The 25,071-nt window shown below is 40.9% G+C and overlaps 1 protein-coding gene across 2 annotated transcripts; it reads right to left on the bottom strand.

Moving 5' to 3' along the window:
• Window positions 1-30: 30 nt before the first annotated feature.
• Window positions 31-19,838, bottom strand: LOC135512541 (guanine nucleotide-binding protein subunit beta-4). Of its 2 annotated transcripts, none has more exons than XM_064934669.1 (10): window positions 19,247-19,838; window positions 13,415-13,548; window positions 13,149-13,187; window positions 12,463-12,569; window positions 11,041-11,104; window positions 10,404-10,566; window positions 9,862-9,928; window positions 8,009-8,210; window positions 4,932-5,148; window positions 31-4,644 (listed from the first exon to the last, which is right to left on the bottom strand). In XM_064934669.1, the coding sequence occupies exons 2-10, from the start codon at window positions 13,469-13,471 to the stop codon at window positions 4,538-4,540; spliced, it is 1,023 nt and encodes a 340-aa protein (XP_064790741.1). In that variant the 5' UTR covers window positions 13,472-13,548; window positions 19,247-19,838; the 3' UTR covers window positions 31-4,537. The 2 variants fall into 2 exon arrangements, with proteins under 2 accessions (XP_064790741.1, XP_064790742.1); XM_064934670.1 differs by lacking the exon at window positions 19,247-19,838 and adding an exon at window positions 18,874-19,154.
• Between the last annotated feature and the right edge of the window lie 5,233 nt (window positions 19,839-25,071).

The following is a 25,071-nucleotide window of genomic DNA, read 5'->3' as shown; positions in this document are numbered from 1 at the left end:
TTTTTTTACATAATAGGCTTCAACACAATCCTTGGTTAAAGCTTTTTTTTTATTGGTTACAATATCAACTCATGGCAACATATCAGTATCACCAAGCCACTGTACAAATACACAAAAGGAATTGGTGTGAAAAAGACTATAAAAAATTATTCCATAACAAGTGATTATAATTTCACACAATAGCACTGTAAGAGAAATCATGGCACCATGTCCCTGGTTTTCACTAGCTTTAAAACACAAAAAAATAAATAAGACTGTCAGAATAGATCAGAGCCAAAAGGCAGTGCATTAATTTGTGTTTGTGGTGATCGCAAAATGTAATGCTAATTATCAAAAGGACAGCTGGGGTACAACTTCAATGTTTGATTCTCGTGTGTTTGTTTCTCTCGATATGCGCTACTCCGTTTTACGATTTTGAAAAGAACACCTCTAAAACACTGCTTCGATGCATGGATAATACTCCACCTCAGTCCACGAGTAAACAGTTCACATGTAAACGCAACGCATGCTGATTTACTTACATTCCCCTTAGACCTGTAAATCCAGGCAAGTACAAGCTCAGGCTTTTCAATTACTTTGGCTATGTATGTCAAGGAGACTTGAAAACCAACACACGCTATGTTCGTTGCAGACTGGGTCTCGGCATCCCATCCGGTAGAGCACATGCTGTCACGGTTGCTCTTATGACATAGTTGTTTCATATGATGAATACAACTAAAGGAGACAAAGGAAATACAATGACATGGTCAAATACAGGGAGATTGAGCACCTTTGACTATTGATGCCTAGAAACCATTGGTCCCAGCGAACTAACCTGATCATTGGGACTGCACAGGCACATGTTAATGCGGTCACTATTTTAGTAATAATACTGTTGCATCTTATTGAGCACTGTGGTAAAGCCTCTGGGGTGTTCTTTGTGTTACAGAATATACTTTTTTTTGGCTAGTAAGGGCTGTGGTGCTGTATTGTCACAGATGATGTCTGAGCTGAAGAATCAACACAACCAACTTCAAAGTTGCTTTCAGGAGTTTGGGTAAGGTTCCCTGGCAGCCATGTTGATGTAAAATGACCTAACTTCATCCTGCCTTTTTATCTGTATTTCCTGTCTTAAAAGGGCTACGTTTCTCTCATTGGATCCTCATCATTCACAATGGGTAGATTAATTTCATATGGGGAACTGAAAGCAAAACAGAAAGTGATTCAACATTGAAGGAATATCCATAAGTTCTGGACACTTCTCTTTTATTGGGCACCTTATGAAGTCAACAGAGGACCTTGTTACAGGCCAAGTGTAAAAAAATGACGGATTAGATTTTGATTCAGGGGGAAAAAGCTGGCACTTTCTGTAAGCAAGAGAAGAAACACAATGAGTTGTCAATTATGACATGTTTTCAGTTCACAGCTCAGGGTCAGTGGGTAACATTGGCACAAATGCGAAAAGTAACACTTATTACCGGCATGTATGTTACCCACACAGATCAGTGAGAATTTCAACACTGATATGGAATACATTTTACATCCAAGTCAGCCCAAGGATGTGTTTTGTGTTTTTTGGGGCTTAATAAACCACCAGCCATTTCTATTACATTTATTCTCAAATTAATTAATGCAAAGCCAGGTAAAACAGCTAAAAACGTACAACCAAATAAACGGCTACTATAAATCACTAAATGATCAAAGGGTTTTCTTTGTAATCAATAAATACAACAAATTGTACGACAGAAAGCAGAATTGTATAAAATAATGTACAGCACTTTCGAGAAGCTATTGGAAGATGCATGCTGTTTGCAGGTCTTCGGTTGTGGTCATCTGTAAGCTTGGCTTTTAGTGTTTACTATAGTACTGACGAGTCTCTGTGCTTCACAATTGCTTGATTTCAGCAAATCATTTGACTTTGTTATAGCAGGTTATTGCCTGCCTCATTCTTTACCCAGTGCCAATATTTGAAAAGGATACAATTATCTTTTAAAGTAACTGTCCAGTGTTTCCAGATTTCTATGAAATATGACCTATAATCACTTATTTTATTGTATGTTAAAAAGCAGAACTGTGTGGGCATTGACCGGTCATTAAAAAGATTAGCCCACTGATTGGCCAGCTCATCCTCTATGAGGAAATTATTATTTATTTTTTTTAAAGTGTTTTGTCCCCAAGTTAAGCTTTGGCCACAAATACGAGTATAGGATGAGTCAATAACATGATTTGGGTATGAGTTGACAGAATATGAACTTTTAAAAATAAGACAATTACTTTCACATTCTCTTGGGCCCACTTGAAATAGTGGAGCCTCATTAGGCGACTGGGTGATTGAGGTCAAGTGAACTGCCTACAGGTGGATAAAAAGCCAAAGTCTTGAACAAGCAGGCCCAACATTTGAGTTCCTGACCAGTTCCGGTCAATGTTGGCAATGGGATTGGCTTCGTTGCATGTACAGTAAGGCAGAATGGAGATTTAACTGATCTCAAGCCACAGACCATTCTGATCCATTCCACATGGATCCAATCCATGTACTGTTATCTAGATATTTTAGGATGTGAGGGTAAATAGGCACCCTTATTGAAGCGTTGCCTCCCAACCAAAGTTATCTTGCGAGGAAAACGGAAAATGACTGATGCACAAACTAACAAAGTATTGTGAGAGAGTATTGTGAGAGATACCCCCTTTCCTCTATTGGTGAGTATGTTGCATGTGCTCTTTGCTTACATTTGGACTACAGTTTGTTGTGTATGTGTGCATTATCTAGCTCTCTACCAAGTGTACTTTCTTTGCTAGCAATACTTAAAACTGTTCATAACATTTGTTTTGGTGAGAAGAAACGTTACGTGTTAAATACAGACACATTTTTTTTCAAGCATTTCTTTTTTTACAGGCTCGTGGTGGCACTAGTGTGATTTTGAGTGGCTGACGAGAATTCTGAACCAAGAGCGTTACATTCCACACTCAACTAAACCACCCTATTGATGGTCATCAAGATTTTTTTTTAAATCCCTAGAATTGAAGAGGACATAGCAAAAAGCTATTACAGGCATCTTCCCTCATGTCCACTCATAGGGAAGGAATTACGAGAGTCACTCACTGCTCATATAGTGAGCAGTCTTTCCTTTTCACATCTTTTCACAATGCTTCTACTGACCAGCCTATGGTAGAGATTGTATAGACTGCCAGCATTTCCGGTTATCGGTACTTATTTAGTCTTACGATACAGGCTTGAGCTAGCTCCCAGTAGCTCCAGGATCACATTCCTAGTTAACCTCCCCCCTGTCAGTTTGGGGCCCTACGTTTCAGACCGGCCCCCGTCTCCATCCGCGGTGGAGACGTAAAGGCTTTGGGGTATATGCAGTAAAGTCTCTATTAGTGAATGATCGCAACATATTTATTCCTTATCACACTGTTGTTGATTTGCAAGGCGTGGGAGTGATGTTATACTATTCGCCGTACAACAGCGGTTTTGAACACAGCCCGAGACCCCTGCGAGTGTCTCTCTAGGCCGTCGTTTCACGCTGTTTGAGTTTGTTAGAGGGGCTTAGCGAGACTGCGCCTCCAAACAACTACAGGAGCTGTGTATCAATACCTAGTTAAACCAGTTTCTAGAAAAGGGATTGGGCTAAAACGCAGCCAAGACTAAAACCTAACCTTTGTAGTCTAGAAGCTGTCTCTACAAACGACCACAAATGGCTCTGTTTCGAAAAGAAAGCCATGTTTGTTTAGAGGAATGCCAACAGATCACAACTCCTATCGTTACCGCAATCATCAACATATGAATATACAGTATTATAGTTATAGAACGTGTGTATACCTTTGCCAGTAGACCATCACACGCACATACACACACTCTCACACACATGCATACTGACATGTACATTATGTTGTACATGGGGCAAGTGACAAAATCGGAATTGTGTTATCGTGTAGTACTGTGAATATTATATACATTAAACAAGTAAAACATAAGGCAAAAAAAATAAACAAAACAAAAAAACTCAAGGGTGGGAAATAAACTACAAAAGTATATACATACACATTATATGTGGATATATGATGCATATATACACACATAATGCTATACATATATACTGTATTTATATATACATTTACATAATACACACAGACTGTCCTCTAATTTGGCGGTAACCACGGTAACATGCGCTCTATTCCCCCCCTGTCTGAAAAGAAGAGGGGATGCCAGTTTTTTTTTTTTTTTTTGCAAATGTTTTAAAATCTCGTCTCATTTATTTTTTATTGGACACTAACTGTACGTACTTGAAAACCTCTGTGTAATAGGTGGGTAAAAAAACGTCACTTGGAAAGGTAGAAAGAGTTGTTACTTTCCCACGGCGGCGCTGGCTGTGGCTTGGGCTGTTGGAGGGTGGTTGGGTGAGGGGATGAGCTGGACAGGGGGGACTTTGCCTGTGTTGTGGAGTTGGTGGTGGGTTGGTGGGGGGAGAAGACACAGTGTTCACCCTCAAGTCCAGCCCTGTGGTGTGGGTGGGTGGGTTGGTGGAGGGGTGATGGAGGTGGAGGTGATGTGGAGGGTTTAGTTCCAGATTCGGAGGAAACTGTCCCATGAGCCCGTAGCTACGGCCATGCCGTCATCTGTCACGCCTAAACAGCTCACCCTGTTGTCGTGACCGGCCAGGACACCTAGAAAGAGAGAGGGAATGAGAAACAATTTAAGGGTGATTAGGAGGCATTGTGAGTCACAGTACAGACAGTGTTTCACCAACTACTGTATGTACTGACTGTAAGTTGCTGTCCATAAGTGTGACTGCCAAATGAGTGCCTAGCACAAAAATCTGCGACTAGCACAAAAATCTGCATTATGTCCCTTCCTCTAACCTCAAGGGAGGTAACAAGAAAAGGTTGCATTTAATTTTTTTTTAAAGGGATTGGAATCCGTGCACTAGCTCCCTCAGCTCCCCCCACTGTACCTGCGCGCTCGGCCTTGAGGGTGTCCCACACGTTGCAGTTGAAGTCATCGTAGCCAGCCAGCAGCAGGCGGCCACTCTTGGAGAAGGCCACCGAGGTGATGCCGCAGATGATGTTGTCGTGCGAGTACATCATCAGCTCTTGGTCAGCACGCAAGTCGAACAGTCGACAGGTGGCGTCGTCCGAGCCCGTGGTAAAGGCGTTGCCGTTGGGGAAGAACTGCACCACAGAGACAGAGAGAATGGTTTAGGTATATTGAATGAAGTTATTTTTGTTATAGTGTATTGTGCCATACTCACTATTTAATCTAATGTCTATGACATGATGTTTTGTAATAATTTGTGTTACTGTATCAGTCATATTCTATGGTGTTCCTTTTTAAAGGCGTCAGCATGCTCTAGCTCAGCTGGCGCCAAGCGAACTCGGCTAGCCAAAACGAACAAGCTTGCTTGCATACTCCCTTAAAAGACCTTTGCTTGAAAAATGACAAAAAAGCGGCAATAGCACTGTTTGTCCATTTTGAGACACCGTAGTCAGTATACACTTCCTCAAAATAGTCAGAATTAATTTAAGATAATTCAAGAAATCTGTCATTAATTTTGACGTTTTTGCCGAAGAGGTGTTAGTCACGCAATTTTACATCTAACTAAGATTATTGGTGCAGTATTTTACAATGAAAAAATGTACATTAAAACGAGTCGTCTCTCGTAGAATGACAACAAAGACTTTATTGAAGAATCTCTCTACTGTTGACCAATCACCGTCGAAGACGTCGGCTCCAAACATCGGCTTGCATCCAGAATAAATGCTGTGTGCCCGAAAAGTCGAAACGAAAACGTCACAAAATGTCATCATAATATATGCACAAACTCTACCGAACTGTTTCGGCTGGGAAGCATGCCTTAACACGACAGGGTCGAGCGTGTAGAGACACCCAAACAGTAAATATACACTGAGTGTACAAAACATTAAGAACAGATGCTCTTTCCATGACATAAGACTGACCAGGTGAAAGCTATAATCTCTTATTGATGTCACTTGTTAATTCCACTTCAATCACTGTAGATAAAGGGGAGGAGACAGGTTAAAGAAGGATTTTTAAACCAATTGAGAAATGGATTGTACAGTGCCTTCGGAATTATTCAGACCCCTTGACTTTTTCCACATTTTGTTACGTTACAGATGGATTTAAAAAAAAAATTTTTTTTAAAGAAAAGGTAAATACTCAGCAATCTACACACAATACCCCATAATGACAAAGCAAAAACAGGTTTAGAAAAAAAACTGAAATACCTTAATAACATAAGTATTCAGCCCCTTTGCTATCAGACTCGAAATTGAGTTCAGTTGCATCCTGTTTCCATTGAGTCCACCTGTGGTAAATTAAATTGACTGGATATGATTTGGAAAGGCACACACCTGTCTATATAAGGTCCCACAGTTGACAGTGTATGTCAGAGCAAAAACCAAGTCATGAGGTCAAAGGAATTGTCCGTAGAGCTCCGAGACAGGATTGAGTCGAGGCACAGATCTGGGGAAGGGTACCAAAACATTTCTGCACCTTTGAAGGTCCCCAAGAACATTGTGGCCTCCATCATTCTTAAATGGAAGAAGTTTGGAACCACCAAGACTCTCCCTAGAGCTGGCCGCCCGGCCAAACTGAGCAATCTGGGGAGAAGGGCCTTGGTCAGGGAGGTGACCAAGAACCTGATGGTCACTCTGACAGAGCTCTAGAGTTCCTCTGTGGAGATGGAAGAACCTTCCAGAAGGACAACCATCTATGCAGCACTCCACCAATCAGACCTTTATGGACAGACGAAACCCACTCCTCAATAAAAGGCACATGACAACCCGCTTGGAGTTTGCCAAAAGGCATCTTAAGGACTCTCAGACTATGAGAAACAAGATTCTCTTGTCTGATGACACCAAGATTAAACTCTTTGACCTGAATACCAATCGTCATGTCTAGAGGAAACCTAGCACCATCTCTACGGTGAAGCATGGTGGTGCCAGCATCATGTTGTGGGGATGTTTTTCAGCGGCATGGACACAGAGACTAGTCAGGATCGAGACAAAGATGAATGGAGCAAAGTACAGCAAGATCCTTAATGAAAACCTGCTCCAGAGTGCTCAAGACCTCAGACTGGGGCGAAGGTTCAACTTCCAACAGGACAACGACCCTAAGTACACAGCCAAGACAACACAGGAGTGACTTTGGGACAAGTCTCTAAATGTCCTTCAGTAGCCCAGCCAGGGCCGGACTTGAACCCAATCAAACATCTCTAGAGTGACCTAGAAATAGCTGTGTAGCAAAGCTCCCCATCCAACCTGACAGAGTTTGAGAGGATCTGCAGAAAAGAATGGTAGAAACTCCCCAAATTCAGGTGTGCCAAACTTGTAGCTTCATACCCAAGAAGACTCGATGCTGTAATGGCTGCCAAAGGTGCTTCAACAAAGGGTCTGAATACTTATGTAAATGTCATTTCATTTGTTTAATGTTTTATTAGCAAAATATTAGAAAAAACTGTTTTTTTGTCATTATGGGGTATTGTGTGTAGATTGATGAGGGAAATTGATTTTTAATCAATTTTAAAATAAGGCTGTAACGTAAAAACAAATTGTGGAAAAAGTGTCTGAACACTTTCTGAAGGCACTGTGGGGTATGGTAGTAGGTCTCAGGCACACCGGTTTGTGTCAAGCTGCAACATTGCTAGATTTTTCACCGTGAACAGTTTCCCGTGTGTATCAAGAATGGTCCACTACCCAAAGAACATCCAGCCAACTTGACACAACTGTGGGAAGCATTGGAGTCGACATGGGCCAGCATCCCTGTGGAATGCTTTCGATACCTTGTAGAGTCCATACCACCAACAAATTGAGGCTCGGTTTCTCTTTTCAGGATTAACATTACATAGTCAGACAAATCTGTGTCAAATTCTTGCAGTATTAGCAAAGAAACTGAATATCTAGTTTGGTAACCGGTCTGGTAACAGATGTTTGTCTGCTTTACAGTACCGTCCTACAATGTAAGGTTATTCATAACAAAACAATACATATATTTCCTGTGCCTCCTACTCACGCAGACGGCGTTGATGTCGGACACGTGGCCAGTGAAGGACTGCCTGCACATGCCGTCCCGGACATCCCACAGCTTGGAGGACGCGTCACAGGCCCCCGACACAAAGGTCTTGAAGTCAGGGCTGAGGGACAGGCTCATCACGTCCCCCGTGTGGCCCGTGAAGCTGGTGGCCATCTGGCCAGTCTCGATGTCCCACAAAGCGCTGAGAGCAAGAGTGGTGGGGGGGGAATGAGAGGAGGTATGAGTGTACAATGGAAATGTTAAGACTTGAAATGAATTGATGATGAATGGGGAGGTGCACTGGGTTCTCCTCTCTCTGTGTGTGTGTCAGTGTCGTCTGTAGGGCTGAGCGATGTCAACCTTTGTCCTATCGTGATTATGTAACCCATAAATCATTGTGATATACGATGCTATTGCCCCATATTGGCCAACCCAATTTGATTGAGTTTTTTATTGAAAATAAGTTGGGCTATAGAGTGAAATCGAATGTGACTAGACAGATCACAACGATATCCTGGGCAGAGGCTAAGTGCAGGCAAATCTTGTCCTAATATTCCTTTCTGGTGGAGGAGCTTCAGCATGGAGCAGGTTTGTGTGTGTGTCTGTTTGGCGCTCTGTGATGGAGCCGTGATTCTCTGAGGAATGGGCTGTCTTAACACAGTGACGTCATTGGCTGGATAGAAACAGTCTACAGTCCTCAAAACTGGATAATAATTGCTTTATTTTGTCTCGTAAAATAATAGAAAAATAAGTAATATCGTTTGTTCTATCTATCATACAATCTATCATAAATGCCTAGGCTTAGGCTATAGACTTTCATTCTTGAAAGCCACAACTTTAGGACAACATCTTCGTAGGCTAGAATATTTGGGAATTAAACTGCTGCTCATAACCTGAATTGGCCTTATAGCTTGTATGATAGGCCAGTAAGAGGAATGAGGATAAGTTATTGGCCATTTGGTTTTTTAATCTCGTTTGGAGGGATTTTCCCGGCCCATATGGATAATTTCAAACTTGATTAAACTTGTCCTTTAATTTTTCTATAGGCTATTGATATTGTTTGTTCTCTCTCATTATTAGTCCCCTGGCTACCTTGTGTTTTTAGGCTCAAATTACGTTTTGAGACGGAATGCCGTTACATTCATTGTTTTATCGGGAGAAAGCCATGCATAAAATGATGAAGCGTAGCCTATCGAATGGAGAGAGAAGGGAATATAGGCTACGTTCTTTTAAAACAGCTAAACACATGATAGTTAATAAGGATAAGGATTGTCTTATTTAAAAAATAAAAAATAAAAATGAATAGGTTCAGGCTATAGACTAAAAGCCGATGCATCCGACAGAGAGAGAGAGCGAGAGAATATTGGACCTTTTGCACAGTTTTGGTGGAATTCTCTGCTCAGTTTACCCTACATTCCTCCCTTGCATTCTGTATACAACATATTTATTGAACTAGGTTATAGCAAATAGGAAAAAGAAATGACTTGGAATGTCACTTGTGTGCTGCCCTGCTGTGTGCTGGAGACTCCCGTTCTTTACTGCAGGGCAACCAGTCAAGTTCAAATAGGCTAAAGCATTGTTGGTCACATCACAATGCCGTTACCATTGACGATGGATGTCAATCATCGTCAATAGACAATGCTATCGTATTATCATATCCCTAATAGTCTGTGTGAGTAGTATTCCCGGGAGCTGGCGTAGAGAGGGCTTTTGTAGCACCAGAAACCAGAACAAAACCAAGACAAAGCCTTATAAGAGCGGTGGATGCAAAGCTATTGGACAAAGGATATCATCTCGACACAAGTTGTGTTCCCCAAATAAGTGTTCCTCCCACACTAGATCAACAAACTCACCAGGTGGTGTCCCCGGAACTAGTCACAATCTGGTTGTCGTCCAGGAAACGACAGCAAGACAAATAGCCTGAAAAATAAAGGTTGAAAATAACCATGCATGCTTAATCCACACGATTCACATCAATACCATAACAAGCCATCACTGTGGTCCTCAGTGCATCCACTGCCCTTGTTCACCCCACATATTTGACAGTAGTGGACAGGTGTAAACAATATGGAGAAGAACTAGTCTCACCCGTATTCATAAACTATCTCAGAGTAGGAGTGCTGATCTAATATTGTTTTTTCCTTTTAGATCATAATGAATAAGATTATGGGTGTAACTGATCCTAGACCAGCACTCCTACTCCGAGATGCTTTATGAAACGGACCAAGATCTGCAGGGAATATTGAATAAGGGCAGAGGTGAGAAATGCTTTTGGAATGAAAAAAGGTTATCTGGGTTTAAACCACTCCAAAACGTTGATGAGGTGAAATTGTGCTATTTCTTTTCTAAAATTGAGGTATTCCGCCTCTTAAAAACAGCCTTCTCCAGTGTGTACCTGTGTGTCCGGGCAGCTCGCGGGTGACACGCACATTGCCCTCACGGGTTTTCAGGCTGTAGATGGAGCAGATGTTGTCCAGGCCTCCGCACGCCACATAGTTCCCAGAGGGCGCGTATGCACAGGTCATCACCCAGGAGGAGCGCAGCGGGATGGCATGCATCTACGGAATACACACACACGATCAACGTCTGTTACCTCCAGGGTTGCAATCAAAAATTCATAAGCGTTAAGACTTGAAAGGAAAGACCAAATCCTAACTTGAGATCTGAACGCATAACCTGTAACCTGATCTGCAAGTTACGCATGCAGATCTTATGTTAGGAACCTTCCTGAAGTGAATTGACATTCAATGCGGGAATAGAAATATCCTGGTAGAAAATAGGAGGAAATTATTTTCAGGCGAATTCACTTCCTAATATAACCTAAATGGTAATTGAATTGATCCCAAACGTGCCTTAGCTCAATCACCCAGGGGAGTGGAATGTGATGCAGTATACAGAGGAGAATCAAAGACAACGAGGATGGCACTGTTTGCTACAGTGTGAGGGGAGATAGAGGATACTTTACTGGTGATTGTTTGTCTTTGATGTTATTTGAGAAAGGTTACACAGGTGCAGTTTAATGTAGGTCTCACCTTGTTTGTTGTGTAGCTGTCCCAAATGATCAATTTGCCATCCTGGGAGGCACTTACAAGTAACCTAGACGCCATTTAAAAAAAGAGAATGGTTTCAATATATTGAAGAGTTTGACCTGTCAGCACAGCACACTGGCATATATTCACAGGAACAAAAAAGCAATGAAACTAGTTAGAGCATACCTAATGCATGCATAACTAATGTAGCCAGAAAAGCTGCTGCTTCCAAAGCAGTTTAAATGTGGTGTGAACTCCAGAGCCCTCTCCCTCTTTCTCTCCCTCCCTCCCTCCTTCCCTCCGGTGGGACACCCCACATGCCAGGATCGCAGTGTGAACCGTCCAGGATAGCGACCACTTTGGATGAGCCATTTCATGTAATATTCATGGCCTCAGTCATCTGAAAGGCTCTACAGTCGAGAGGGGGGCAAGGAGAGACAGAGGGAGATAGAACAAGAGAAGGATAGAGGAGGGGATGGAGAGCAAGAGAAAAGTGGGGAAAGAAAGAATAGAGAGAAAGAGGGAGGAAGAATAGAGAGGGGAGGTGATAGAGAGAATGAAGGAAAGAAAGAGAGAGGGAGAAAGATAAACAGAGAGCCTGCCCTACCCCCCATCCCCCTGCCACCAACTGCTTGTGTTTCCGTCTCTCCAGTGATAGGAAGTGGGTTGGCACCCATCTGTAGCGAGCCAAGCACACAATAAAGGGAGAGCTGTGCCGCTGAAATGTCAACTGCTGTATATAAAATAAACACAGGCTGTTTGTCCTCCAGGTGGTTCACCCAGAGTGCAGACGCACACAGAAGTATTTGGGAGCAGTAAGAATGAGCTGGTAAGCATGCATACTTGTAGTCCCATGGCTCACATATAAATCGAGCCTCAATTGGAAATCAGTCGGTCCAACAGTACTAGTGTGACTGACAACAGTACACTGACTGGTAAAAATGTGCCACTGCTCTATGTGCCGTAGTATTGAACTAGCAGTCTGTGGACTTTTTTGTAATTTAAATGTTAACGGCTTTGGTTTGGAACAAAGTTTCTGTTCAAAACCCACAGGACACAAGCAGCCAGTGCTTAAGAATATGGAGGTTTAGTAGTAGTAGTAGTAGTTGTAGTAGTAGTTGTGTAGTTTTGAAGCAGTAGTAGTAGTAGTAGTAGTAGTATATTAGTAGGATAGTAGCAGTAGTAGTACTAGTAGTAGTGGTACTAACTAGTAGTAGTACTAATAATAATAATACATTTCATTTGTATAGAACTTTTCATTAGAGTTACCTCATAGGACTTATGCAACAATAAAAAGACAATAAAAAATCATTTAGAATCAAGGGGGGTAAAATAACAACAGCAGAAGTAGAAGTATATTAGCAGTAGAAGCATAGTAGCAGTAGAAGTATTGCAGTAGTAGTAGTAACAGTAGTATTTTCAGACCTGGAGTCGGTGCCCCAGTGCATTGCATAGATCTTGGCAAGGTGGCCCCTGAGAGTGCGTCGCGTTCTCATCTGTATCCGGCCCACTGAGTCCAGACCAGCTGTGATCTACAAATACGCCAGGTCCAAAGAAAACAACATCAGCATAACCCAGCATGGTCATTCATAAACTTCACGCTAGTCCAAATATGTACATGAGTGAGTTTCATAGACTAATTGCTAGGCTATTTGCTTTATACCTACAGTGCATTCGGAAACTATTCAGACCCCTCAACTTTGTTCACATTTTGTTACGTTACAGCCTTATTCTAAAATGGATTACATTGTTTTTTCCCCTAATCAATCTACACACAATGCCCCATAATGACAAAGCAAAAAAAAAATCCATTTATCAGCCTTGAGATGTTTCTACAATTTCATTGGACATACATGGTACATGATAAGACTACAAAGACCTTGGGATTTCAGGTGGTCAAAAGAGGATCGAATTCAAGTTTAACAACAACAACAAAAAACTGCTCACTGGTTGTGATTGGAAAGAGCCTAAGGGGGGTCCTGTTTATTTAGACAAAGGTAAATGTTTGGCTGTATTTTATATCAAGCACACATGATAGCTTGATCCAAGCTATAACCGGCTTTATATGTATTGTAAGTAAATGTGTAATCTTAATTTGTTAAATCCCTTACCTGCGAAAGAGTGGAGTCACTACAGGCTTTCCTAGCATCCTGTAACACAACAGCAACATGGCAATGTTCAGAGTTTGCGAGAGACAGAAAGAGTATATTGCAGAAAGTGGTCCAGTGTTAATATTAAAATATGATTTAAATGGCTGATTGAAAATGCCAAGCAATGCTATCAAATGATCACCTGAAACTTTACTGTTCAGATTTGTTGAGTCAAGGATTCAATACAGACACACACACACATACTCAAACACACACACGCCCCATACCCGGATTTGATTGCGTAGTTGCTCCGCTTCCTGCCGTAACTGTTCCAGCTCGCTCATTGTCCCTCTGTGATGTGTTCAGGCCACGCTCCACTTGGAAAACTGGGTTTGTAAAAATCACACAGACCTGCTGACACCTGAAAAACACAGACAGATAGATAGACAGTCAGTCAGACGGACAGACACACTTTCAGAGGAGCACTTCCCTGGGCTGTAACAAACACGGACATCCTGCGGTCTGGTTCAAAAGGCCATTTAAATGCACAAGGCTCTGAGTCACTGACCTTTTCAATTCAATCAAGCGGGGTGTTTTGCATTGTGCTGTTTTAGCTCCCTGTCCTGCAATTGATTCTGTTTGAATATAATTTGACGTGCAAAGGAGGGGTGTAACTGTACTGTAACTGTACTGTAGCTCTATTGAGTGGATTGTGTTTATACACACACCCACGCTCGTACGCACACATACTGTACATACACACACTGGGCTGTGTGTGTGTCGCCACATCCTTTACCTAAGGGATTCTGAATGTGGGTCACGAGGCACTTACACACTCTCCAGAAATTTTTGGAGCGCTGGGCCCCCCTCATTTTCCAGGACATTCTGCAGCCTGCTGTCCAGAATACAGCCCTGGGTTAATGTTTTAGTTCCATTTCTATAATTAGCAGCTAGGGCATTATGCCTGTAAGATGTATTTTTTTTGTTCCACATTGGAAAACAAATAACGTTCATGAAAAAAGATTTGCTACACATTTAATAGCGCTCGTCAAAGCATTCATAGCAGGTGGTATTTCTGTTTATTGAATGCCCATTGGTGTATGATGCTTTATGAAAAAGGTTAACAAATAAGTGTTAAATAAGCATTCATAACCAAACGTCAATGGCCTTTTCTCTAATAACCATGTTAAACCATGTTCTGCACTATGCAGAAATCGCTCCACTATTTCCTGGTAGCTAAAATTCGAATAGTTTGCCTAATTCCAGTTTATGTGACACAACAAGCAAGTATAGTGAAGAGAGTCATTGTATCATCTAAACCGCTGTGAAATATATTTTTCATAACCAAAAATATTGTATTTTCAGCTGTTTGAAGCTGGTGTACAAAACCGAAATTAACAGACGGAAAAACTAAACTTAAAAACTAAACTTAAGAACGGGAAGCACAGACATTGCGCACATAGAACAGATTTACCACTTCTTAGACTTCTTAGAATGACAGATCTAACACACATTTCTATGTGAATTTGGTCAGGTTGCCCAGTGTTAAATAATCTTAATTTACATAACAGCATACTCCTTCCATATAGCCTACATAATGCACATGCACTTGACTGCTATTTTACAACTTCATTCAAAATCGACATTATTTAGGGCTTTAGGTCGAGACTGTTTGCCATTTTTTCTGACTGCAGAATTACAAAAAATGTACATCTGCATGCTTTTGGCGTCAGGTAGGAAGCGCACTGACAAAAATAAGACAGTGGAGAAAGAAAGACTTTTGCCTGGGAATTACGTTTCCTTCATGACACCTGCTGACGCAAGCCACCTGCAGAGCCCCTGACATCAGTTTCCCAGGTGAAATGCTGCTGCTGGTGCCTTACTGCAATCTGATCCTTGAATAAATAATCCACTAGCTCATTTCCCCCCAACATCGGCACGCCCTAACTTCCGACACTCTCTAGTGGCTGGAGGATTAAATCACTTTGAGGTCAACAGTTAAATGGCCGGGAAAATAACGGTACATTTTGCGACTAAAGACACCCTTCTAGCTAGCTGACCACCAATTTCATTGCAGCGTATGTATAGTTAAATTAGGTTTTGAGAGTCTTCAAATAAGTCATATATATATATGCACATTTTGTGGGACACGCTGTATATTGTAAAATTTGACTGCGAGACAGACTACACATAATTTAATATCCAGTTTTTTACCTAAATGATTCATACTCATTTATATGTTAGTATTAAACTGTCAATCTACTTTCTCAAAACATAAGATTAATCTGTAAAATAAATAATGAGACATTATTTGGTTACAACACTGAAGAAGTCTACGCACTGAAAAGTTGACAGGCAAGTCTTTTTTTTTTACTGGAAGGCTAGGCAACTAACTTTAGTCAACTATCAAGTAAACACTTCGGATACGAGGTCTCTTTTAAGAACAAAATTAAACAGATATATCTTGTAATTGAACAAAATAGTAAGGTAGCCAATAACTGCCGATAACTGGGAAGTATTTTTGTTGCTAAACTGCTTTTGTTGCTAAAAAGCTGATAGTAGTAGTATTTCCACTGAAATGTCAAACATGCTAATTGGTAACGCGTTAGCTAACATTTTTACGACACCAGTAATCACAAAACATGGCTTGATCACAAGATAACACTGTTAGGGGCAGCAGGTAGCCTAGTGGTTAGAGCATTGGGTTAGTAACTGAAAGGTTGCGAGGTCAAATCCCCGAGCTGACAAAGTAAAAATCTGTCATTCTGCCCCTGAACAAGGTAATTAACCCACTGTTCCTAGGCCATTGTTGAAAATAAGAATAAATAAACTGTTGAAGGTAATATATTTCTTCAACACTGAATATAACAATAATATGTGGGTCCTATGCTATACACTAGTGTACATGTCTCACTGGCCAACATAAAAGCTAATTTAATTTCACCTATTAGGCAGAAGACTATGCACAAAAGCTTAATTAAACCTATTTGTGCATATGACATGCAAATGGAAAACAACAATCCTCAATAGGTAGGTACTACATTTCTACAACGACAGACATTAAAAGTCGGCCCTAATGGTTCAATCTGAATTGTTCTCGCAATTTGTAAACTACTCTAAAACTTCAGTTTGTGGTCAAATGACACACTTATGCCCCGTTCCAAAATCGAATTGCCCATATTTCGTGGTGTGTGGGATACAGACTGGCCAAGTAGCTTTCCTCCAGTGGTGGGAGATTGGGAGGCCCAGAGAATTTTTTTTTTTTTTTTACCTTTATTTTACTAGGCAAGTCAGTTAAGAACAAATTCTTATTTTCAATGACGGCCTAGGAACAGTGGGTTAACTGCCTGTTCAGGGGCAGAACGACAGATTTTTCAGCTCGGGGATTTGAACTTGCAACCTTTCAGTTACTAGTCCAATGCTCTAACCACTAGGCTACACTGCCGCCCCGAATGGCACAGAGACAGGGATGACAAAGGGGAGCTCTGCGCTGGCTCCCTATTGTTTAGTGTGTGGCAGTGCTGCTTGGCACCACCTCAGCAGGCAGGCCCTAAGACTGGCCATGGGTGGGAAGCTCTCCACTCTACCCAGTGAAGACAGCTACCGCCCGCCCGCCCTGTTCAGCACAAATGTAACCAATGTCGAGACACACACACGCGCGTGTGTGCGCATAAATGCATTCACAAATCAACATGAAATACATAAATATGTGCATATGACTCTCTCTCAAACACAGACACACACTGACGCTATGTCTGCTGGGGTAAAGCAGAATTCACCTAGATGACCTCGAAGCACATAGTACTACCAGGCTGCATCTTCCCTGACATCCGCTCCATTTAAACAACGTCGCCCGAGCAGTAATAGATTTTTTATTTGAACCGTTACACTTGCATCTGAAGTTAGCACACCCACTTTTAGTTACAATTTTGAAGTGTAATACTATTGGGAATATTGTGTCTGATCACAAGGCCATTAACTTGACGTCTCCTGGGAAGGTCACCATGTCAGACTTGTCTGTAACCTAATCCTAGGGATTACCATGGTTTCATATTTGTGTAATGTATCCAGCTTCATATTGAATAAGTGGATTGATTTTCCAAGTAACATTGTCTCTGGTGAATAGGTATTGATGGCTGAATAGGATTCATTAACGTGTAATGCATGGGTTTGGTCTGATATGTGTGTGATTTCATGTTAAAACCCCTGCAATAGGCTAAAGCCATGTTTGTTATTGTTAATGTTTGGAGTGGTAGATGTTGGTCATATCATGCAATGAAAGTGTGATATGAGTAGGAAATGTCTTGAGAGAATTAAATGACATTGTGTGCATACACGTGTGTGTGTGTGTGTTGTGTTTGAGCGGGTGTAGGTGCACATGTTCTTGGGATGAAATCGTATGTCCATGTGTATGTTCTTCTAACTCCAATGAGGTGACACATCTCTGCAGAGAGGTGGAGGTGGCCTAAACATTGGGTGAAAGCAAAAGGAGGCAGGGCAGCCCCACCAGGTGACAACTTGTTCAGTTCACAGAACATTCAAAACATCTGAAGAATGGCGGAATTATTAGGTGACTTGACTTCCCAAATTATTTGCTGGACAAGCTGAGTATTTACATTGGTCAAGTGCAGCCATATGGAAATACATTAAATAAATTCAGTATATGACAGATGCATATGGATATCAATCATGATCTTCATATGTTCTCTAATAAATAATTTGCCACTTAGGCCTACCACAAATCCACTGTAATTGTGACCATGAAAATATTTGCCCAGTATGCTTTTTCTACAGCCTACCTGTGCACAAAGAGCTACAGTATTACTGGTCAAAGTTTGCATACTATGATAACAACAGTTGTAATGCTGTTTACCCTTTACAACCCTTCACTACAGATGTAGAATCTTAATTTGAGCCAGTTTGCTATAGCAGAAAAATTATAAGGAAATTTGAATTATTATGTCAATTATAATTAATGGACTTTTTTGGAAGGGTTGATAAATTTTCGTAAAGGAAAATCAAATCTGAAATGTCAAAGTTAAAATTACAAACTTCAGAATCCTTTTAAAACCTTAAATACACTACAAGTTTTAAATGTCCTGCATTGCAGGCAAGTTCTCCTGCAAAAGGGCGATCAAATTAAGGTCCTACATCTGTACCTTACTGATCTTGTTGGAGGACTCATTAAACCAGTCTTGTCAGGATATTGCTTAAAACTCTACAATACTGCAGAAGTATAACAATAACTGATAGGCATACAGCTAAAACAAACACTGGGCTAGTTATAGGCTTAGACTATAACGATTAAAAAGATGGCTGGCATTTCAATGCGGATTGTGGATAATATTAGACAGATAACGTTAGCAGATACATGAAAGTTCCAACTTTGTTACAATACTGTTACAATGTTGTTACATTGTAACAGCACCACAACACACACACACACACACACACAGAGAGAGAACTGGAAGGTTATCTGTTCTCGGTGTTCTGACAGAATCTTGAACACGTGTTGCTTTGACAAGATTAAATATTGAGATATATTAGATTTTATATAATCTCCAAGCAATATCAATGATGGTGGCATGCATTTTCAAGACTAGGAAACTAAGCAATATGCGCGCCGTTACATTGGCAGCCTTGCTACAAATTGCCGCTCGAATGAAGGCAGAATGTCATCTATAATTGATTAATGTAAATGTAAAAATATGTATGTAAAATACTCCCGGTATCTTGCTCTACATACCTGAATAAGGCTTCGTTATATTCGTGAATATAGATGTTTATCCTATAGCCTACAGTAGGCTAGTTAATTTCCGTCCGACGGTGATTTGACAGTAAAAGGCCGCGTTTCGATAACACCGAATTTTCACCAATAAAAGCTTCACCAAGGAAAACAGCAAGCCTTGAAATAAATATAATTAGCTATTAAGATGACCACTACTCAACACGTTGCTTTTTAACGTATCAATTGCTCCCCTAATGTTTTGCAACCTCAACGCAAAACAAAGGCCGACATCACGCCGTATTGTAGGCTATAGCCTAGGGTTTACCCAAAGCAGGAAATAAAAGGCAAGAAAATGCTAAGAGATACAGCTCTCCAGAGCACACGTTATTACCTGAAACTGGATTTTTTTTTTGAGGGGGGGGGGTTCCACGTCGTTCCAATCTGTGTCACAGTAGTCCGTTTTCAAATGGCATACATGGTCCCAGCTGTGAAAGAAATGTCAAGATAGCGCTATTAGTTTTCAGACAATTTAACAGATTTAAAGGGCCAGCCAGTCGCGCAACTCTGGCAGGATTAGACTGAACGTTCACCAAGCAATCTAATCACCACACCCATGAAGAAACTGGGAACATGGCAACAGCCTACGCCGAGGGGTGCACTCACAGATATGTCGTACATGTTCATTTTACTCATTCCTAAAACACGTTTAAACGTATTCTTAAGACAATATCTTGATTTATATCAGTGATTTTTCTCCACTTGTTCCGTTTTCTTGTACAATAAGGACCAAATCAATCGTGTCGCAATAGCTTTGTTTCACCCACAGGAAAATGGTATTGACTGTCAGCTCCCTCAACAAAAAGAAAGAACTGAGTACAGGAAACAAATTGTTACAGTGTACGTGAACACCTATCGCGGAGGTCTGAACGATACGATATTGTTTTAAAATGTTATTCTTGGTTTAAGGAGCTTGTAACGCCGACTACATGTTTTTATCCCTTCCTTCATCATGTTGTATGGTTACAGTTGTGGCTTCGGAGCCATACAGTGGATTGAGCATTGGGAAGTAGGCTAAAGTGTGCAGGAAGGGGATGACAGAGTGCTTTACTATCAGGCAATTACAATGTAATTCAGTGTTTTCTAAATGTTCATAAGTGATTATAAATGCAAGTTGTTTTGAAGACTTTGTCAGTTCTGTGTGATTAGGCCTTCACCATTTTTCTCTTGATATGCAAAACATGAATTGCCATATTGAATACTATGTTCTTACAATACAAAACACTTAGTTCTTACTGTAATAGGCTAAATGTTTTGGCTTATGTAGGCAAGTACCAATTAATTATCTAGATATATTGTAGTACTGAAATAAAAGGATTATTGGGATAACCATTATACACACCTAGGGCATACTTATACAGACTACCTATAGGCCTGCGCATTCATCCAATCCTGGAGATCTCTCACATTGTGCACACACTAAAAGTGACAGTTAAATTTAGCTATATGTTTCTGGTGTTCTGTACCTGTATCATATGATTCATCATGTACGTGTTTAGTCATTTCCGATCATTCTTGATAGCACCAGGGAAAGGTGTGTCTGGTGTAAACTGGGTAAATAGTAGAATAGGATTTCTCTCCATTAGGACATGCTGAATTTTTTATGGAGCCAATGAAAGAGAGCAGTGGGATAGGCTTTTCCTCATCTCTGCGAGAGCTATAATCAATGAGGGGGAGATGAAAGTTGCACAGCCCTTGGTTTCCTTTTGGAATAGCATGGGGTCAGATTAAGTCTAATTGAATTCACACAGCAGTAGATTACCTCAGTCGATCCCTTTTCCTAAATGCATTATAGGGATTAGGATTCAAATAATAGCTAGTAGAGAGTCACATGTTGTTAATTCGAGGATGTAGGCCTATGTTGCAGGGTTTGATATGCTGTGGAGGCCATTAAACATCAATCAAAAAGACTGATGAAAATCACAGGATGTCATAACTTTAAATGCAACCGAATGATTTTGCCAATTCATGTCTGAAATGATGTAACATTTAACTATTCTGAGGTGTGAACATCACCACAACAAGACAGAACATAATCTATTCCTGTCAAATTTTGGCAGTGCTCTCGCAGTTTTATACCAACGTCATATATTCCAATATTAGCTGATATCTCTCGTTTCTCCGAAAAAGAGAGGTGTTAGTCACATCCCTTTAACACAACATAGGGCAAATTACATTTTGTTTTGTTTTGTAACCTTTTCACCTAGGTGTGGCTAAATGCAATATTCTGGCCTGGGCAGCCCTAATATTGCCGTATATAAATGTTGTAGAGACAAAACCTGGCTCACCTTGACAACTACAAAATAATGTTAGTAGCTTTGTAGCCAATAATCAAATTCAGATGAATCTATGAAAAATCATAACAGATTTCTATTTCCAATAAAAAGCAAGGCCACAACAATCAAGTCAGTAAACTATCAAGTAAATGAACTGAAATGCATCCCAGTGGCTTCCTTTCTTTCGGGCTTGGTGATTAGATGTGAAGGGTAAAATAGCAATGGCATTTATTATCTTAAATCACATTGGGGTTTTTTGTAATCGTTTTTGTAATCAACCCTCCAACCATCTCATAGCTGTCATCCATCCCATATTGAAAGAGTTCATTAACCAACTGAAAATCAGAGTCAGGGTGTCCAGCAAGCGGCACATCATTCTTCAATCTGATCCCTTGGTCAATCGCTTGGCAACCAAAAGGAGAGGGAGGGTGCGAATTGCACTGTAAAAATAGAACATCAATAGCTTGATGTCTGGACAAAAAAAGATGCTGCAGAAGCTATAAATAGCCTCAGAGCTCTGGACCAGGTACCCTGTGTGTACAATATCTCTATTGTCTTCCACCCATGACAGATAACCATTTTCACACATCCTAACCTACCATTGCAATGGGAACTGTCTAAAACTGAGACACAGTAACACTTCGTAAAACACTTAGGAGAAAATTGAGAGATTGGGGAATTTTGCTTGCTTAAATACTGTATCTGATGAAGATGATGCATTGATATCCTTAATTAACAAATGTCCCCTTGATTGCTGGAATTATTTACATTATGGTAAAAAATGTGACTAATAATACAAGTGTAGGTAAAATAATTAGGCAATGCCTACTTTAATACCATACACTATAATAGCACACATAGGGTGTTACAAATTAATAGCCTACAACAAGCAATCATACCAGATCACATAATCTCACTTTGAACTTCATTGCTACCATTTTAGGGTACATAATGCCCTTGGAGGACTGCTCCGAAACAGCCATTAACACAATATGTAGGTGCCCAAGTGGAGAGGAGATGAGAAAGACTAATGGGATATCATGCCAGAATAGCTTTTGATATGCTATTTTTATATGCGTTCCCATTTTTTTCATGCCTGATGTACTCCAATGACCTACATGTAGTACTGCGAGTGTATCAAAGGCAATTAAAACGTGTGCAAACAGTAAACCCTTAAAAGGCTATATCAGGCCACCAGACATATCTCCAGGGGAGGTTGGCCGTTGCCTGGGCAACACTCACAAATGGCAACTGACGTCAAGAAGGTAGGAGAAATACCAGGGAGAGCCAGAGTTGTATGCATAATGGATCATTGAAAAAGGCCCTCTTGAAGAGTGCTAAAGTGACTTAAAATATGCGCACCTCTCTGGTTCAGCGCCTCCCTCTCTGCCACTCTACATCTGTGGAGGAGAATAGACATTGACACATCTAGAGTTGCACATGCTTTCACTGCCTGGCATGGCCCGACCCATTTGAAAAGAGTCATTCGGAACAACTATTCATCAACCGTCTCGCCATCTGATGAACAGACTGTAAAATAAATCTTTTAACATTTATATAATTTGGCATCCATTGTTTTGCGATGGCTGGTCTCGCCTTGTGTGCGGGCGTTGCTGATATATACACTGGTGCTCTTTTGCATATGATAGAAAATATGGGGCCTGCTCTGTATTTCTACATGTGTATGCATAAGATGATTGTATACTCACTGAAACGAAGTCTGAAAAGACAATAAGATGAACAGTAAACCTCGCTCCCTATCCTAAATGTGATGAACCCTATAACCTATTCCAACGGCACCCATTGATGTTGTAGTTTTCCAAAACAATTAATCAATCCGAATCTCTTGGTGAACATAAAGCATAACTACAGGCAATACCTCTGCTCCATTGGAAGGTTAATGTCTTATCTCAGAGCTATTGTTGGCCCATAAGAGGCTGTCACAGTGGCAGCTTGCTGAAGTGTCCTCATCATTTCTGTGATAATGCCTCTCGTGCGGTGTCTGAGTCACACACTAGAGAAGAGTGACACTGATCGTAATAGTGCACCTCAGTACTATGCAGATGGAGTTGGCCAAGTATACACCAAATGTACACTGCCAGGGGATAAACACAGGCACATACACTGGAAAGTTGCTATGGTGCCATACTTTAAATGGTTCTGACTTTGTGGGAGAACCTACCAGCAGTGTTTCCATATTCAAAGACAACAACCAAATTGAGGCGATGTAGCCTCTGAAACTGCATGAGTTTTTGTTTTTAGTGAGGAAGCTTAAGAGGAAATGGACTATGAGAAGAAGTGAGAAAAGGACAGTGTGGCAGTCCAGGGGAATCCCAATAAGACTTGCTCAAATCAGAGATGTAATTAACAATACAAGACTTGAGCTGACCTGCAGTATGTTTCCTATGAAGTGACTCAGGACAAAGTCATGTCTCTGTTGAATCTCTGAAATGTTCAACAGAGACATGCTCTCCATCTCTTTTTGAGAAATGAGGAAAAGGTCATTCCAGATCTGAATTGACAGTAACTGTTCTGATTCTATTAACTGTCAAGATATTTAAAAAATGAATTCCACTTGGCCCCTCTCTCTTCATCAAAAAATGATACACAAAAAAAGACTGCACCTCCCTTCACAGTCGAAACCCTGTGATACCCGATTACTAATTAATTAGTTAGCATAAGCCCGCAATTAATTTGATTTGACATTTTGGTGCACCCCAGGCTCAAGACATAAGAAAAGACCAAGCCATTACCTCAGACTTGTGTGGCAATAATGCACACACAAATGCACACACACACATACTCACACATACTCACACATACTCTCTCTCACACGCACACACACACACACACACACACACACACACACACACACACACACACACACACACACACACACACACACACACACACACACACACACACACACACACACACACACACACACACACACACACACACACACACACACACACACACACACACACACACACACACACACAGACCGCACCTTGCTTGGAGCCACACTCACAGCTGATGTGAGTCTGACTTGCCTACTACATAATCTTCTCATGCCATACACACATAAGACATTATGTACAAAAACAGCATTGACAGTAAAATGCATTCAGCTTTTACCTTTTTTTCAGTGCAGATAAGTGGGAGAGGAAGTAGGCGTTTTCCACATACGTCCTTAAGTACATGGACTGTAAGCAGACAGACGGTGTGTGGTTTCAGTTCTTCCTCTATGCTCAGTGACTGTGGATGTTGCAAGGAAGAGCAGTAATGTAGAGAGAGCTGATGCATGAGGCTGAGGGCTGGATGTGTGTGTGTGTGTGTGTGTGTGTGTGTGTGTGTGTGTGTGTGTGTGTGTGTGTGTGTGTGTGTGTGTGTGTGTGTGTGTGTGTGTGTGTGTGTGTGTGTGTGTGTGTGTGTGTGTGTGTGTGGGCAGGCGGTGGGTGGGTGGGTGGGTGGGGGTGAGTGGTGGAGGGGGGCATGAGCAAAAGAGACCGTGGGTAGTATTTTTTTTTTAAAGGGATAGAACTGTATTTCTGAGGGCAGCTTGATAATGGCAATCATTAAAATACCATGCAAGTTGCACACTGCAACCGTCAGAGTTGACAGCAACATGATTCAATTAATCACCTGGCGAAAATATGCAAATACATGATAATGGCTGCTAATAGTAGCCAAGTTACTGTTACTCGTTGTGTATTTATTCCATGTGTTATTATTTTTCTATTTCTCTTTTTTTGTTTCTGCATTGTTGAGAAGGGCTGTAAGTAAGCATTTCACTGTTTGTCTACACCTGTTGTTTACAAAGTTTATGACAAATACAATATTATTTAGATGTATAAATTAATGTCTTTGACATGCACGCGCG

The sequence above is a fragment of the Oncorhynchus masou genome, chromosome 24, assembly GCF_036934945.1.
Source record: "Oncorhynchus masou masou isolate Uvic2021 chromosome 24, UVic_Omas_1.1, whole genome shotgun sequence".
Taxonomy (NCBI): domain Eukaryota; kingdom Metazoa; phylum Chordata; class Actinopteri; order Salmoniformes; family Salmonidae; genus Oncorhynchus; species Oncorhynchus masou.
The sequence above is the reverse complement of the archived record's forward strand: the minus strand, read 5'-3'. Positions and strand labels throughout refer to the sequence as shown.